The sequence below is a fragment of the Manacus vitellinus genome, unplaced genomic scaffold (genome assembly GCF_001715985.3).
Source record: "Manacus vitellinus isolate BGI_N305 unplaced genomic scaffold, ASM171598v3 scaffold_23_pilon, whole genome shotgun sequence".
In the NCBI taxonomy this organism is placed as follows: domain Eukaryota; kingdom Metazoa; phylum Chordata; class Aves; order Passeriformes; family Pipridae; genus Manacus; species Manacus vitellinus.
In genome coordinates, this window is record NW_021939718.1 from 4,756,149 (window position 1) to 4,769,768 (window position 13,620).

The 13,620-nt window shown below is 34.9% G+C and overlaps 1 protein-coding gene across 1 annotated transcript in view; it reads left to right on the plus strand.

The window, feature by feature from the left end:
• FER (FER tyrosine kinase) overlaps window positions 1–13,620 on the plus strand; it is a 150,073-nt gene that overhangs the window by 114,228 nt on the left and 22,225 nt on the right. The window contains exon 17 of the mRNA XM_018072865.2: window positions 2,015–2,138. Coding sequence (XP_017928354.1) covers window positions 2,015–2,138 — 124 coding nt within the window. The remainder of the gene's footprint in view (window positions 1–2,014; window positions 2,139–13,620) is intronic.

Below are 13,620 nucleotides of genomic sequence, written 5' to 3' on the forward strand. Positions count from 1 at the left end.
TAATCTTACTCAGAAATGAATTGATGAAAATTAGGATCTTAATCTGATTGCCTGAGCATATTGGAAACAAATTTACATATTATTCTGAAATTTTTTAATGGATATGGTTAGATTTTCTTTTGATACCTTGTTGTCTTTAGTGGCTTGTTACTTGAGAACAGATTGCTTTACTGTTGGTTGAGGAGAGAAATAACTTATTTGTACAAAAAATTTGTACAAATTGTGAGGAATATGAATTTAGACTTAACACTGTTGTTGTTATAGCAGTTGAGAAGGGTTTGTTGTTAGTTTGGTTTTGGTTTTTTTCCTGGACTGTCAAACTGATCTAATCTGTCTTTTCAGTTCTTCCTGCAGTAAATTGTTAGAAACTCTCAGTCTTCAATGAGGAAACATTAATTGATTTAGAATAGGGTTTTTTTAAGATGGTCTTATATGGGTTTTTTTAAGCTTTCTTGATTTACTGCTCTCATGCAAGTAACACCACAGTTTTTCAAGATTGGAAGACTTCACGTTCGTAAAGGCATATAGTCATACTTACTAATTAGAAGATGATTCCTATGTACAGAAGAGTGAATTCTCAGTATATAAATAAAATAATTTTCATCAGCTTGTTGTATGTGTTGAAGGGGGGAATTGCTTAAAAATTATTTTTAATTGACTGCTGTAACCAGAATAATTCTGTTTACATATGTTAGAAATGACATGTATTTAATTAGAGTGTTTATCTTACTTCTCTCTGGCAATACCTACATTTTGACAGTTATCAGACTATTTCAGTAACCTCTCAGATTAAAGAAAAGGTGATTATTACCCAGTCCAGTTTGCAGTAGTGATTTGTAATTTCATGATTTCATTAGAGTTTAAAAGTCAGTATCCCAAGATTAACTCTAGTCAGACTTTGGAAATGTCATGTGTGTAACCATATTTTGCAAAACAGAGGGTATTTCAAATCGGCTTTAGGGTCAAGGATTTCCTGTCTGTGTGTTACCCAGTCTGGGAGTAAAGAGCAGCTCCAACTCCATGTTTGAAGGGCATTACAATTACTCTTCATAACATTAGAGTTTTTTCTTCAATATTCTCTTATTTCTTACAATATGAAATACAAATAGAAATGGCCTCCTAAAAAGAAAAAACCATATGAAACTTTTAATATATATTGTTATTTCACATTGCAAAGAAAGGCAGTACATAAAATTGTGTAACAGTGCATGATTGCAAGATATAATCACTGGAGTCAATTCAGTCCTCAGTGAAAAGAAACAAATACTGGAGCAATAACTGGCTACACACTGGAATAATGAAATATATTTTATTTTCTGGATCAATAAAATCTATTTTAGAAAAATCTTTAATACGGTTATGTCAATCCAAACATGTCTTTGCAGTGTTTGTTTAATATCTCTCCAGCTTATTTACTAATACAGTTTTCTTTTGGAAATCCTCAGTGCTGACCTCTCTTGTTCTTTAGACAAGAGGACAACAACTTTTGTTCCTCCAAGGAAGAAGACTGTGAAGTTACAGTAATAGTTTTTCACCTTCCATTGCCCATGTCAAACGTTCAGTTAACATTGCACAATTCTGCATCAGTGTAGAATTTGAGAAACATCACTGCAAATGATCAATTAAAAATTAACTACTCTCATGTAACTAATAGGACCTCTTTAATAGGATCTCTTTATTTACAGTTGTTATAAGCAACAGTCATTCTATGATTAGTGAATAAGATGTATCACAAATTAGCAATTGTTTTTGTCAACAATTTTTATGTGAGTCTGTTTTTACTGTACACTGGTGAAGACTTTGGGTATTCTGTGCAGTTTTCGCTTTTAAGCATCTAATGTTTAAGGGAAAATGCATTTTGAAAGGTGGGTTCCTTCCTTTTTCTTGGGCCAACCTCAAATGGATGGAATGAGGAGAACAGCTAATGACTAGTTTGTTTGGTGTTGGAACCCCAAGAGAGAAATGTGAGTATCCCATCAGTCATATCTCACTGTCTATCTTTCTGTTTTTCTAGGAGGTGATTTCCTGTCATTTTTAAGAAAAAAGAAGGATGAGCTAAAAACCAAACAGTTGGTGAAATTTTCATTAGATGCTGCCTCTGGTATGGCTTATCTCGAATCTAAGAATTGTATACATAGGTAAGGAAGATTTTTTTTTTCTCACTATTTTTCCTTTGCTCATTGGAAGTGCAAGCTGTTTAACTGTGTATGGTGCTTATTATCACAGGAGTGAGCCCTACAATTTGAAAAAAAAAACCCAAACACTTTTTCTGAAAGTAGATCATTACTTACTGCTTGTCTAATTCAAAACTATTTTGTTCATTTGGGTAAAAATAAGTACTACATTATTTTATCTCTATAGTTTGTTGCTATTAATATAAGTTCAAAATTATTTTTCACCATAATGATTTGCATTATAAGGAGCATAATTCATACAGTGACAGTGCATTATGGCAAGAAACAATCTGTGAGGCTTACGTCCTGTCTGAAATCTGCAGATACTTGCCTGACCAACAAACAAGTTGTTACATTTGAAGTATGTTTCAGAAAAATCCACTGGTTTCTTAGATAATAGAGAACAACTGAAATTCTGTATATTAAAATATTAATTACCTGAACTGCTTTCTCTGCAATGCAGACGAATATCAGGCATTATGCTCTTGGAGTATATTATTTTTGTTCCTACCATTCCTTTTTCTTGTTTCTTCTCCAGTTTGACTCTGTCATTACTCTACTTATACTCTGCTTGTATCAAAGGGAATGTGGTTAGTTTCCACCTATTTCTCCTCTCAGAACAGCACAGTATATACCCTACTTAATTCTGTGGCTGGAATATGAGATGTAAACATGATGATAATCCACTTTACAGAAAAATTAAGAAGAACAAGTTTTCACATGTAATAGTTGTGTTCCACTTTGTAGAACATTTTTAGGTGAACTGTGTGCCACCTCACTTACATAATCAGTCCATTTCATAATTAGCCCTTCCAGTGACAGCTGTTATTGGAGATCTGAGTGGCATTTCTCGTGGATTTTTGTCAATAGTGAATTGGTCAGTTCCATTTATGCAAGCCAAGTTAATTGCAACAGCTCATGGTGTAAAATTGAAACAAGATCATGCTATGTAAGAAATACTGAGAGAACAAAACTAACTCATGATCTAAAACTATGGAATATTCCCTTAGGGAAATTCCAGAAAAGTGTTGTAAGCATTCTGTCATGGTAGAATGTCTTCAGCCTGGCTCTGTTTGTCAAGAAAACAATGACATAAAAATCAGAGCAAGTAACAGCATTAGTGATTTACACTAGTCTCATAAATGCTCCAGTGCTTAATCATTTCTGTAACTGTCAGATCAGTCTTAAATCTGAAGTGCCTGTTTAGAGCTCCTGTTTTCTTAGAAAAGAAAAGCAAAGGTAAAAATAGTAGCTGGATAACTAAAGTTTGTCACTGCAGTTACTGGGGGAAAAAAAATCAGTATTTATTCATTAACTGATGGTGTGCTGCCTGCAAAATATTGATAGTTTTAGAAAAAATTAGTTGGCTTTATTTTTTTAGCTCTGGAAAAAGGGTATCCTTACCACACCTGTGTGGAATAATTGTTCTAATTGTTGTAGATGTCTGTGGCTTCAGTGTATCTCTGAAATATCCACTGTCAGTTGGTGAGCATTGAATAGGAACAGCTAGTTCTTTCCCCCTGCTTACTTTTTAGCTTTCAAAATATTCACTTCATTTGTTTATTATCACAAATTGTAACAGGAGATTATCAGAGAGAGCTAGCACTTTTCCTTAAAGGCAGAACCAAAATTTTTAGTAAACGTATCCTGAATAAAACAAGGAGTTTTAAAGTGCAACCAAGCAAATAGTATGTTCAAGAAAACGGCTTACTTTGGTAAAACACACAGTTTAGTAAATCAAAATATACATTTTCAGAATTTGTTTGCCAGTCTTATTTTCTGCAATATTCAAGATTCTTTTTGGGTTTATGTTGTTAGACATGGCATGTGCTTATTTTATTTATAAGCTAATTCTTCTGAATTTGATAGAGAGCAAACGGGCTAAGCAGTAGTTAAAAAACCCTAAGTTCTTTTGTTTGTTTGAAGGTCCATAGGCTTTGATTACTATTCTGTAAAGATCAGTAATGTATAATTAGAAATAGTTTCTGTTTTGTAAATTGCAGTAAAATGAAATTTTTTTGCTTCACGCCGTTGTCTTTCTGGAGTATTCAATTTGTTGATTTAAGGATTTATTCAGAATGCCCACATATATTTTTAGTAGTTTAGTTGACTATAATTTAATACCATGCACATTTGACTATCTGCTAATGTGAAACTAAAGACTACTCATCAGTTTATTACATTTATTTTTAATGCCACTTTTTAATTGTAACTGCGCTAGCTATACTTAGATTTTATATTTTAAAATTCTACCCAAATTTGTACTGGATTTCTGAAGTTGCTGTTTGAGTTATACTTTGACTTAGCCTTTCAGTAGTTGGGAGAGTGCAACAACTAATGTGATGTTTGTTTTTTCTGTTTGTTGTGCTGTTTCTGTAGCTGCAAATACAAAGTTAAAATCTGTCAGACTTAAGATGCTTAATGCATCTAAGTGATTATTGAGTGATTATTTGATCTACATTTTCATCTCCTCTAGTGTCCAGATACCACTTTTTCTTTGCTCTCTCTGTTTCTGTTTAAAGAACAGAAATGACTGGGCTTAAAAGAAAAAAAAAACTGCATGGAAAGATGTTATTAAAAAAATAAAAAGAGTGGTTGAACATGCAGAGAAGAATGTAGTCATTTCATCTCTATTTAATTAACATGGGGTTGAAGAATTGTTTCTCGTTTTTCGTTTTTACCATATGCTATTGTTTAGGTAGTTCCATTTTTCTGTTAATTAGAAACAGAAGATAAGGATGGAGATGTGATAATTTCAGTTGGTTTAATAAGCATTTGTGAGTAGCCTTCTTTTCCAGTTTTTGATTTACATGTGACAAATTAATTTGTTCATAATTTATGTTTATTTTTCAAACCAATCTCATGGGAGTACAGGAGAGAAGCTGCAACTATCCTGACTCAGGAGTATGTGCAGGGTCATCTTTCACGAGATGAGAGTGACTTATTTGTAGTATATGCACTATGTGTGTGTGAAGACAGGGACTAACTGCATTCAAGGTCAAGTTTTCCTTCAGTCAATGAATTTATGTTCTGGAAATCTCCCATATTCTGAATTAAAGATGTGTTAGTTGGTAGAATGATGATATTCTGTGATTCAGTCCTTCTATTTTTAGTCATATTACTGCTACTTCTTTTTTCCCTTTGTTTTGTAACTGTTAAAAACCCTGCACTGAATTAAAAGTGGCTGGTTTACCTTCATGTTATGAAATCCTGACTCTAGATATTAGTTCAGGATTTCTACAGTTTTCATGAGCTATGTATAATTTCATTTAATTACGTATGAATTGCTAGGAAAAGGCTTCCTTCCCTGTTACTATTCTAGTTTACCTGATCTGTTGTACTTCTGGATCATTTTTTCCTCTCAAGCCTGGTAACTGCTAATGTATAGAATTTTGGAAAAAAGTATCATGACTCTTTCATACCATGAACTTAAGAACTCTTAAACTGAGCAGGTCTCCTTCCTAAGAAGAGGGAACAACCTTTCTGCTTGATTTCTCTGCCTAAATCCAGTGGCAGACAGTAGCTAAATACTTCTTTGTGCCTGCTTCTGGCTGCCTCTAAGCAGTCCAGTGCTCAGGGGAATGGCTGCTTTGGTTCAGTTCTGAAGTAGATGAGTCTCTGTGGGCACAAGATGTTTCTCTGAATACTGCATTTCCTTCTGGCCAATTGCCATACCTCAGACCTTTATTGTAGTTTCTGTAGTTTTCTCTGGTAGTGATGACTTATGGAGAAAGACTACATTTTGGTGGAATGGATTTGCCTTTCTGTAAACTACATGAACTCTTCAAGGTTTAGTGCAAGGATTAATTTGCCATTATTAATTATCTTTCTAGGATTAATTCAGAACTGCATGTATAAAGAGATTCCATTTCTATATCTTTCTTTCATAGAAAATATTTATTACTGAATCAAAAAAATCTGTACTAATATCTGTTGATCGTGCTTCAATTAATAAGTCTTTCAGAGAATTATGGTCAGTAGCACAGTTGAAATGCTCCATAAATGTAATGAATAATCATAGTTTCAATCCTTATTTATAAGATGATCTCTACTTTGTATAAAATGATGTTTCAAAGATTTTTTTTCAGTATGAATATTAGAAATATTTACATTCCATTTAAAGTTAAAACCCCAAATGGGAACTTTGATGAAGAACTGTTGCTTTCCATAGGCCGCTTTATGTTGATATGTTCTTAGTGTTAAGGAAAAAGCCACCAAAATTTACTCTGCCGTATCTAGGAAATAATTTTTAGTCAAACTTGGAATTTGATTGGCACATTACAGTACCATGTGCTGAGCTTTTATTAACTAATACAGTGCACTTCAACTGCTGTCATCTAGGAGAGGTGGGTGAACACTGCTACATTTCAGTCAACTTACCATATGGATTAGAGTGTTATATGCCAGGTTTCAGCTTTTAAGAATAGATTTTCAAGGGATTTACCTCTCCTTTCTTTTTCCTGCTGTCACATTGGTAAATGTGGTTTGATCCTAGAGAAATGCATTTATAGTTAAAGCTGAATCAGTTCTGAATCAGTACTTTTGGTTGTCAGAAATCTTATTTGAGCAAAGTGATTATTTTTTTCTTTAGCGAGCTCATATGATTCTGATTTGAAATTATTAAGAAAAAAAAAAGTGAAACGTAAATATCCAAACCCATGAAATTAAATGTGATGAATATTGTATTCTTAAAGCTTATTATAATACATTAGAGCAATTATTGAATTCTAGGTATGCTATAATGTATATGGAGGTGAACGTTGGTGAAGGGTTGCTTCTGAATAAAAATTGAGCTTCTTTCTTATCTATTATCTGTTGCCCTAAGTTAATTGAATTCTGATGTGGCTGATAACAAAAGAGTATAATAGGAAGAGAAATACAGTTTTTTCATTGTGAACTCTGTTCATCTATTGTACTGGTTGATACTCTTTCCCCTTGTGTGCTTTATTTGAAATTTACCCCAAGCACTATTGAAAGAAAATTAGCCATCACAAATTTATCTTTGCCATAGCTGCAGAAGGCTGGTAATTAGAGTAACAGATGCATGGATTTGGATGGTCTGAGTGTGGTATAAGAAAGGTCTGAATACATTTTTGTTCACTGTAAATCTCAACATGTCATGCTATCTCAATACAACCAGTCTATCTTTCATATATTCCTGAATTATGCTTGAGACAATCCTGTTACCAGAGGAGTGAGTGGTCACAGTGTGTAGGAAATACATATTGGAATTGTGGCTTTTTCATGTTATTGTATTAGATAAACAAGCAGTGGACTATGCAGATTATTATATTAACTTAATGATTGGTATATTAATGATAGAACTGGAAGTTCTAGTGCCTTTTTTTTTTTCTTTAGGAATAACATGGTACATTATTTATCTGCTTTTAGGACAGATTTTGTTTGCCACTGGGAATTCCCAGCACCAATTATCTGTACCACTTACTACTCTTCTTTTAAAATATTAAATTATAAGGCATCTATTCATGCAAGCAGAAGAGAAAGTGGTTGTTTAACTGTGATCCTTTCGAGGTTAATATTAATAATTAATGTTCCCAGAGGCCATTTTAGTATAGGATATTAGAGTATGCTGTTCCTCGGTTTAGAATGGCAAATTGAAGTTTCATTGCATAAAATAAATAAAGGGAAATTATCTTTTTCTTTCCATGTTTTTATTTTCTTTAGAAAAAGCAGTTATAACATTTCATCTTTATTTTTGCCTAATTGACATTTCCTTTAGGTACCATTTTATGTCTTAACAGTACACAGCCCATATATCAGCTGAATGGCATCAGGGTAATCCAGTATGATCAGCCAAAGGTAGTTCTTTATATTAACGTTTTGAAGTAGCTGTTAAAAGCTTCAATAAGGTTGATATTATGGTAAACTTTCCCTAGTACTTCCTATTCAGCATGTGCTTAAATATCATCTTCTATGTGTTCCTCATAAAATGGGGAAAATATCCAATTTCAGATCTCTGAGATTTCAGTATGTCAGTTTTCCTAGCATGGTGATTTAAAATGTCATGTAGAGTTAAACTAAAGATAATAATATTTAAATGGTTTCTCGTGCTGCTGCTGAAATATTTTGTAGACCTAGGTATTTTTTTAAAAATGCAATGTCAATATTATCAATAAACTATTTTAATAAAAATATATGTGGTAATAGAGTTCACCAATAACTGCTAATATGAGAGAAGCTGAAAATCTGGTTTTTGTTGACAATAGTTAGAAAGTTATAGTAGGTTCCATTTTTGCTTTCTGTTTTGGTACATCTAATCTTTCAGTTAGCAATTAGAGGTTGGATTTACCATTAGACGGTAACTTCTTCATTCTGATCGACTAACTCTTTGTACTGTATTTTTAAGGAACCTCAAGTGTTGTGCTTATGTATAACTTATATGTGACCTGAGATCTTAATTTAACCCTTGCAGATTTTGTGCTTCTGAAGTAAACTAATACAGCAGCACTCGTGAATGAAATCCTTGGTCTGGGGATGAGAACAGAACAAGGTTTTCATTCAGACTGTCCCTGCTAGCCCACTCCAACTGATGTCTTGTCCTGTCCTGACAAAAATTTCCTTAGATTTCAGGGCTGCTGTGTCCACTAACGTTACTTGGCCTCTTTGCTCTGTCTTTTCATTAAAGAAAGCCTAATACATTGTTTGCCATGGGGAAAGTGAGAGTGATGCTCACTGGATTCATACTGGATGGAAGTTTTGCAATATTTTTGTAGTAGTAAGGAACTTTGAAGTATTGCACTGATATAATCCACATTGTTGTTCTAAGGAAATGGTCGGCTTTCATCATTCAAGGACCACAATGCCTGAATGATAACGACTGAAAATTACTGAGATATAAGCTCTATAATCAGCGTACTGGGGGCAGTGAGCTCAAGGAGTAGTTTACAGATGGGAGGTGATGATAATTCTACAGGCATTTGCCCAGTCATTTATGAGAAGGAGCGAGGCTGAGCATGAAACTGGGTTCCTCTACACAGCAGACTGGGTAGATGATTTGGCATCATGAAGAAAGGACATGAAAAATCCTGCTAAGGAGCATAAGTTGTATACAAATATAAAGGAAATTTGCCATTCTAAGGATAATATTTTGCAAGAAAATGACCCTAAACCCACTTTTTAAAGTTACTTTACTTTCTGATAGTCTGGGCCTTCTCATTATATAATTTCATACCCTTCCTTTGCATTGTCCTTACCCTTCTAGATTTTTACTGTATAACTGGCTAAGATGTGAATGAGGAAAAAAATATGCAAAAGGAAAATTTGTTAGGAAAGAGATATTTTGGTTTTTGTTACTGCCTAGGTAAAGCACAGCTGTTTTACTAGCTAGCTGGTATTTCAGCTCTTACACATGTACATGAATTACAGTGAATCTGTTCCCTGAAATTTCAGATAATGCTCTGGTCTTTCTGCCATGCTGAAGTCATGTTTGGATTCCAGGGATCATCAGATTCTAAAGGGACACCACAAAATTCAAAATGTTGTGAAATACTGTAGTATAATATTGTCTATGATTCATATGGTTACATGATCTATTCTTTTAGAAGTGTACCTATTTTATTCTTATGAGACAGTTGTTCTATGTTAAACCAAAATAAAGTTCTTAGAAAATGTAGTATTTTGTAGGCAAGAAACATTTAGTATCAAAAGCTAATTATAGAAAGGCTAATATAAATTCTTAGGTTGTAAACATTTCATATGAAATTTCAGAGGAGGAGCTTTAGATTTTTTCTTGTCACGGAAGTTATATAGTATGAAAAATATCTATTTTTTGCCTTTGTGGAGTTGAATTAGTCTGTCTTTTTCTCATGATGTATCCCTGCTACAGAAAATTCGCTCCTAAAAAATGAGTAAACTTTGCTAGGAATAAAGCAAATGGGACTGAAAGAACTATACAAATTTTCTTAGACTCCTCATTCTATTTAACATACCTGTAGCATTTTAAATGTTATGTTATTGTGTTACATTTGTTTGTATTTACTGCAATACCACTTTCTTGCTGATAAATATTAGGAATTTAAAAGTATTATTCAGTAAAATAATTTGAATAATATGTTTTTAGAATAATAAATCTACTCACTTCATGAGTGACAGGCTCTCTCTAATTAAGAAACAAAAAGTAAAAAATGAGAGTACAGCATATTGAAACAAAGAAAAAAATAACATGCAGTTAGTGTTTGTGAAAGCTGTTGTGCTGACCATAAAGTCATATAACTCTTCCAGATAGTATAAATAATATTCTCTTTACTCTCATAGTCCTACTACAGTGGAGAATAGTGGGTGAAATGTAATTACTTTCTAAGAAGGGTAGACTGCAGGATTTCATTTTTGCAGTTGGTAAAGGAGGTATTATGGTAGATGATGAACAATGAATTAGATGATAGGATAAGAAAAAAGCAGAAGAAGAAGGACTGGGGAGGAGCATGAGAATTCAGTCAACTATACCAGTTGCTTCAGAAGTGAGGTATAGGGTGGTTCTTTGGGCACAGATTGTTGGCCGGAGGGTAAGCACCTGTGTCAATGTTGTTTAGTAAAGCTAAAATATTCTTTCATGTACACTGTTTTCTTTCCTTTAGGTTGTAGAACTGTTCCTGGTTTATTTCTTACAGCAGAAAATTCTAACCAGTGTTCCTGAAAATATTGCACTGATATAATAAGTTGGTTCAATATTTTATTGGCTTCCTTATACTAGTTCTTCATTCCAATGAGGAATGTACCACAATTATCTCAGACAGGAAACTACTTTCATTTTAATAAAAAAGTCTTAGGGTGTTTGTGGTAATGAATAATAAATTCCCAGATTTCTTTTCTGATGAAAATACCCATATTTCCCTTTTTTAAGTTTTATACATACACACACACACACACACACACACACACAACCCCATGCAGTGCTACAGGCTGGGGACAGAGTGGCTGGAGAGCAGCCAGACAGAGAGGGACCTGGGAGTTTGGATTGACAGGAAGCTGAACATGAGCCAGCAGTGTGCCCAGGTGGCCAAGAAGGCCAAGGGCATCCTGGCCTGGATCAGGAACAGTGTGGCCAACAGCTCCAAGGAAGTGATTCTTCCCCTATGCTCTGTGCTGGTGAGGCCACACCTGGAGTGCTGTGTCCAGTTCTGGGCCCCTCAGTTCAGGAAGGATATTGAGGTGCTGGAGCAGGTCCAGAGAAGAGCAACAAAGCTGGTGAAGGGACTGGAGCACAAGTCCTATGAGGAGAGGCTGAGGGAGCTGGGGCTGTTCAGCCTGGAGAAGAGGAGGCTCAGAGGAGACCTCCTCACTCTCTACAACTCCCTGAAAGGAGGTTGTAGCCAGGTGGGGGTTGGTCTCTTTTCCCAGGCAACAATCAGCAAGACAAGAGGGCATGGTCTTAAGCTGTGCCAGGGGAGGTTTAGGTTAGATATTAGAAAGAATTTCTTTACAGAGAGGGTAATCAGACATTGGAATGGGCTGCCCAGGGAAGTGGTGGATTCTCCGTCCCTGAGGTTTTTAAGACGAGACTGGATGTGGCACTTAGTGCCATGGTCTAGCAGCCACAGTGGTAGTGGACAAGTGTTGGACTTGATGATCTCAGAGATCCCTTCCAACCCAGCTGATTCTATGGTCCTATGATTCTATATATATGCATACTAGATTACACCTGTTTTGTGGATTTGACAAAATGTTTATCAACTATTTTTTCAGATAGAACTAGTAATGATATACCTTACTCTAATGTAATTTTTACCAATGCCTCAAGAGGTTTTTCAGAAGTGCCTCTGAGCTTTACATTAGTCTTATCATTGATATATCATATTCAGCATTGGTATGTTGCTGTGGGCATAGTGAAAAACAGATGAGAGAAGGATGTGTAATGGGTTTTAGTGTGCATTCATGAAATAAGTTAGTTTTAAACTTTATGCAACTGAAAAGAGTATTGTACTGCTCACAAAAAATATTCGGATCAAATTTATTCCCTCTTAAAGGAATCACAGTTGAGTAAAATAAAATGCACAGAAAGCTGAGTGCATGTTCTCTTTTTGTCATTGCTCTGTTGTTCTCAGCCTCTTTCTACTTCATTCAGCTGAATTATAGCGCATGGATATGCTTTTATGAAACATTTTCATATCACTGTGAGTATTGATTGAAATAAGGACTTACTCTGTCAAATGCTATTTCAAAATCTCTGATGCAAGGCAGTAAACAGCAAAGAGGGCTGTATTGGCATGTTAACTGGTTTGCAAGACAGATGGAGATCATCAAGGTACATGAAGCTGTAAGAATTGTTGAATCAATGTTACAATATTTTGTTGTTCACAGATTTAAACTGAGTCATTCAAGCCTGACAGAAAAAGCTCCTGGCAATGCTGGATGTCAGATACTTGATCAAGTGTCATGGCTTCTGGGAAATAGAAATAGATGGGTGAGATAAGGGCCAAGCCCCAATTTAAAAAACCCCTATATATAGGAGTTAGGATAACAGAATAAGTAAAAATACTTGATCTGAAAGGCTTCTGCTTTGGAAGTAATTTGGATTTTGGAGACCAGTATGTATGATCAATAAGCATACAAAAAAGGTTTTAAACTTTCCTGTTAGGAGTATTGCTTCTTAGTAGTTACCTGGTTATCAAAACCTCCATTCCTATTTGCTAACAGTTGACTGTCCTTCCTTACTGGTATCATAGACCTTACTGACTTCTTATTCACTTCCAGAAAGCCACTCTTTCTTCCCTTTGTTGCTTGTGCAGACCAACCTCTCTTGCACAGGGATTGTCTGGACTAGTTTCTTAACCTCCTTGCAGGGTCATGCATGGAATCATGAAGTCCCACTCCCTCCTCATTTTCTTTTACTTAGACCACCCTTGCCTCCCTTTCATTTTTCAAATAGCCTTTATGGAAGCTAGTGTAACTGCTTTGATAAAAACTAGTCATAGATCTGTGTTTGATATTTCTCTAACTTGAAATGGCCAGGGATTTTTATGTTCCTGAATGAAAATTCCGAGTACGATAAACAGATAGCAAAATTGAGATGACAGAATATTTCATACTGCTATTGTCTTTTCTTTTAGCAAAACTGAGGTGTAAAATAATATTGTTACAGTTGTTTAACTTATATATATATCATTAATCTTCTATAACACAGCTGGACTTCAGCTGTAAATTGAAACTAGTTGTTTATATCATGGCTAGGCTTCGCAAATGAAGATTTAGGAAGGCTCTATCCACATTTGTTACAAGCACGCTGGTGGCTAATGAGGCCAATACAAGATAGACATATCCAGTTACAAAAAGGCACAGCAGAAAGACTCCTTAGGTGGTATATTCTGCAAGACACGATTCTTTCTGCGTTGTCTTTTCTCCTCGAGAGTGATCCTGCGTGTGTTCTCAAAGGAAACAGCAGCGTTATAGATGGTGTGTCTCCAGGCCTCCCGATTGGAGGCCAGAGTAG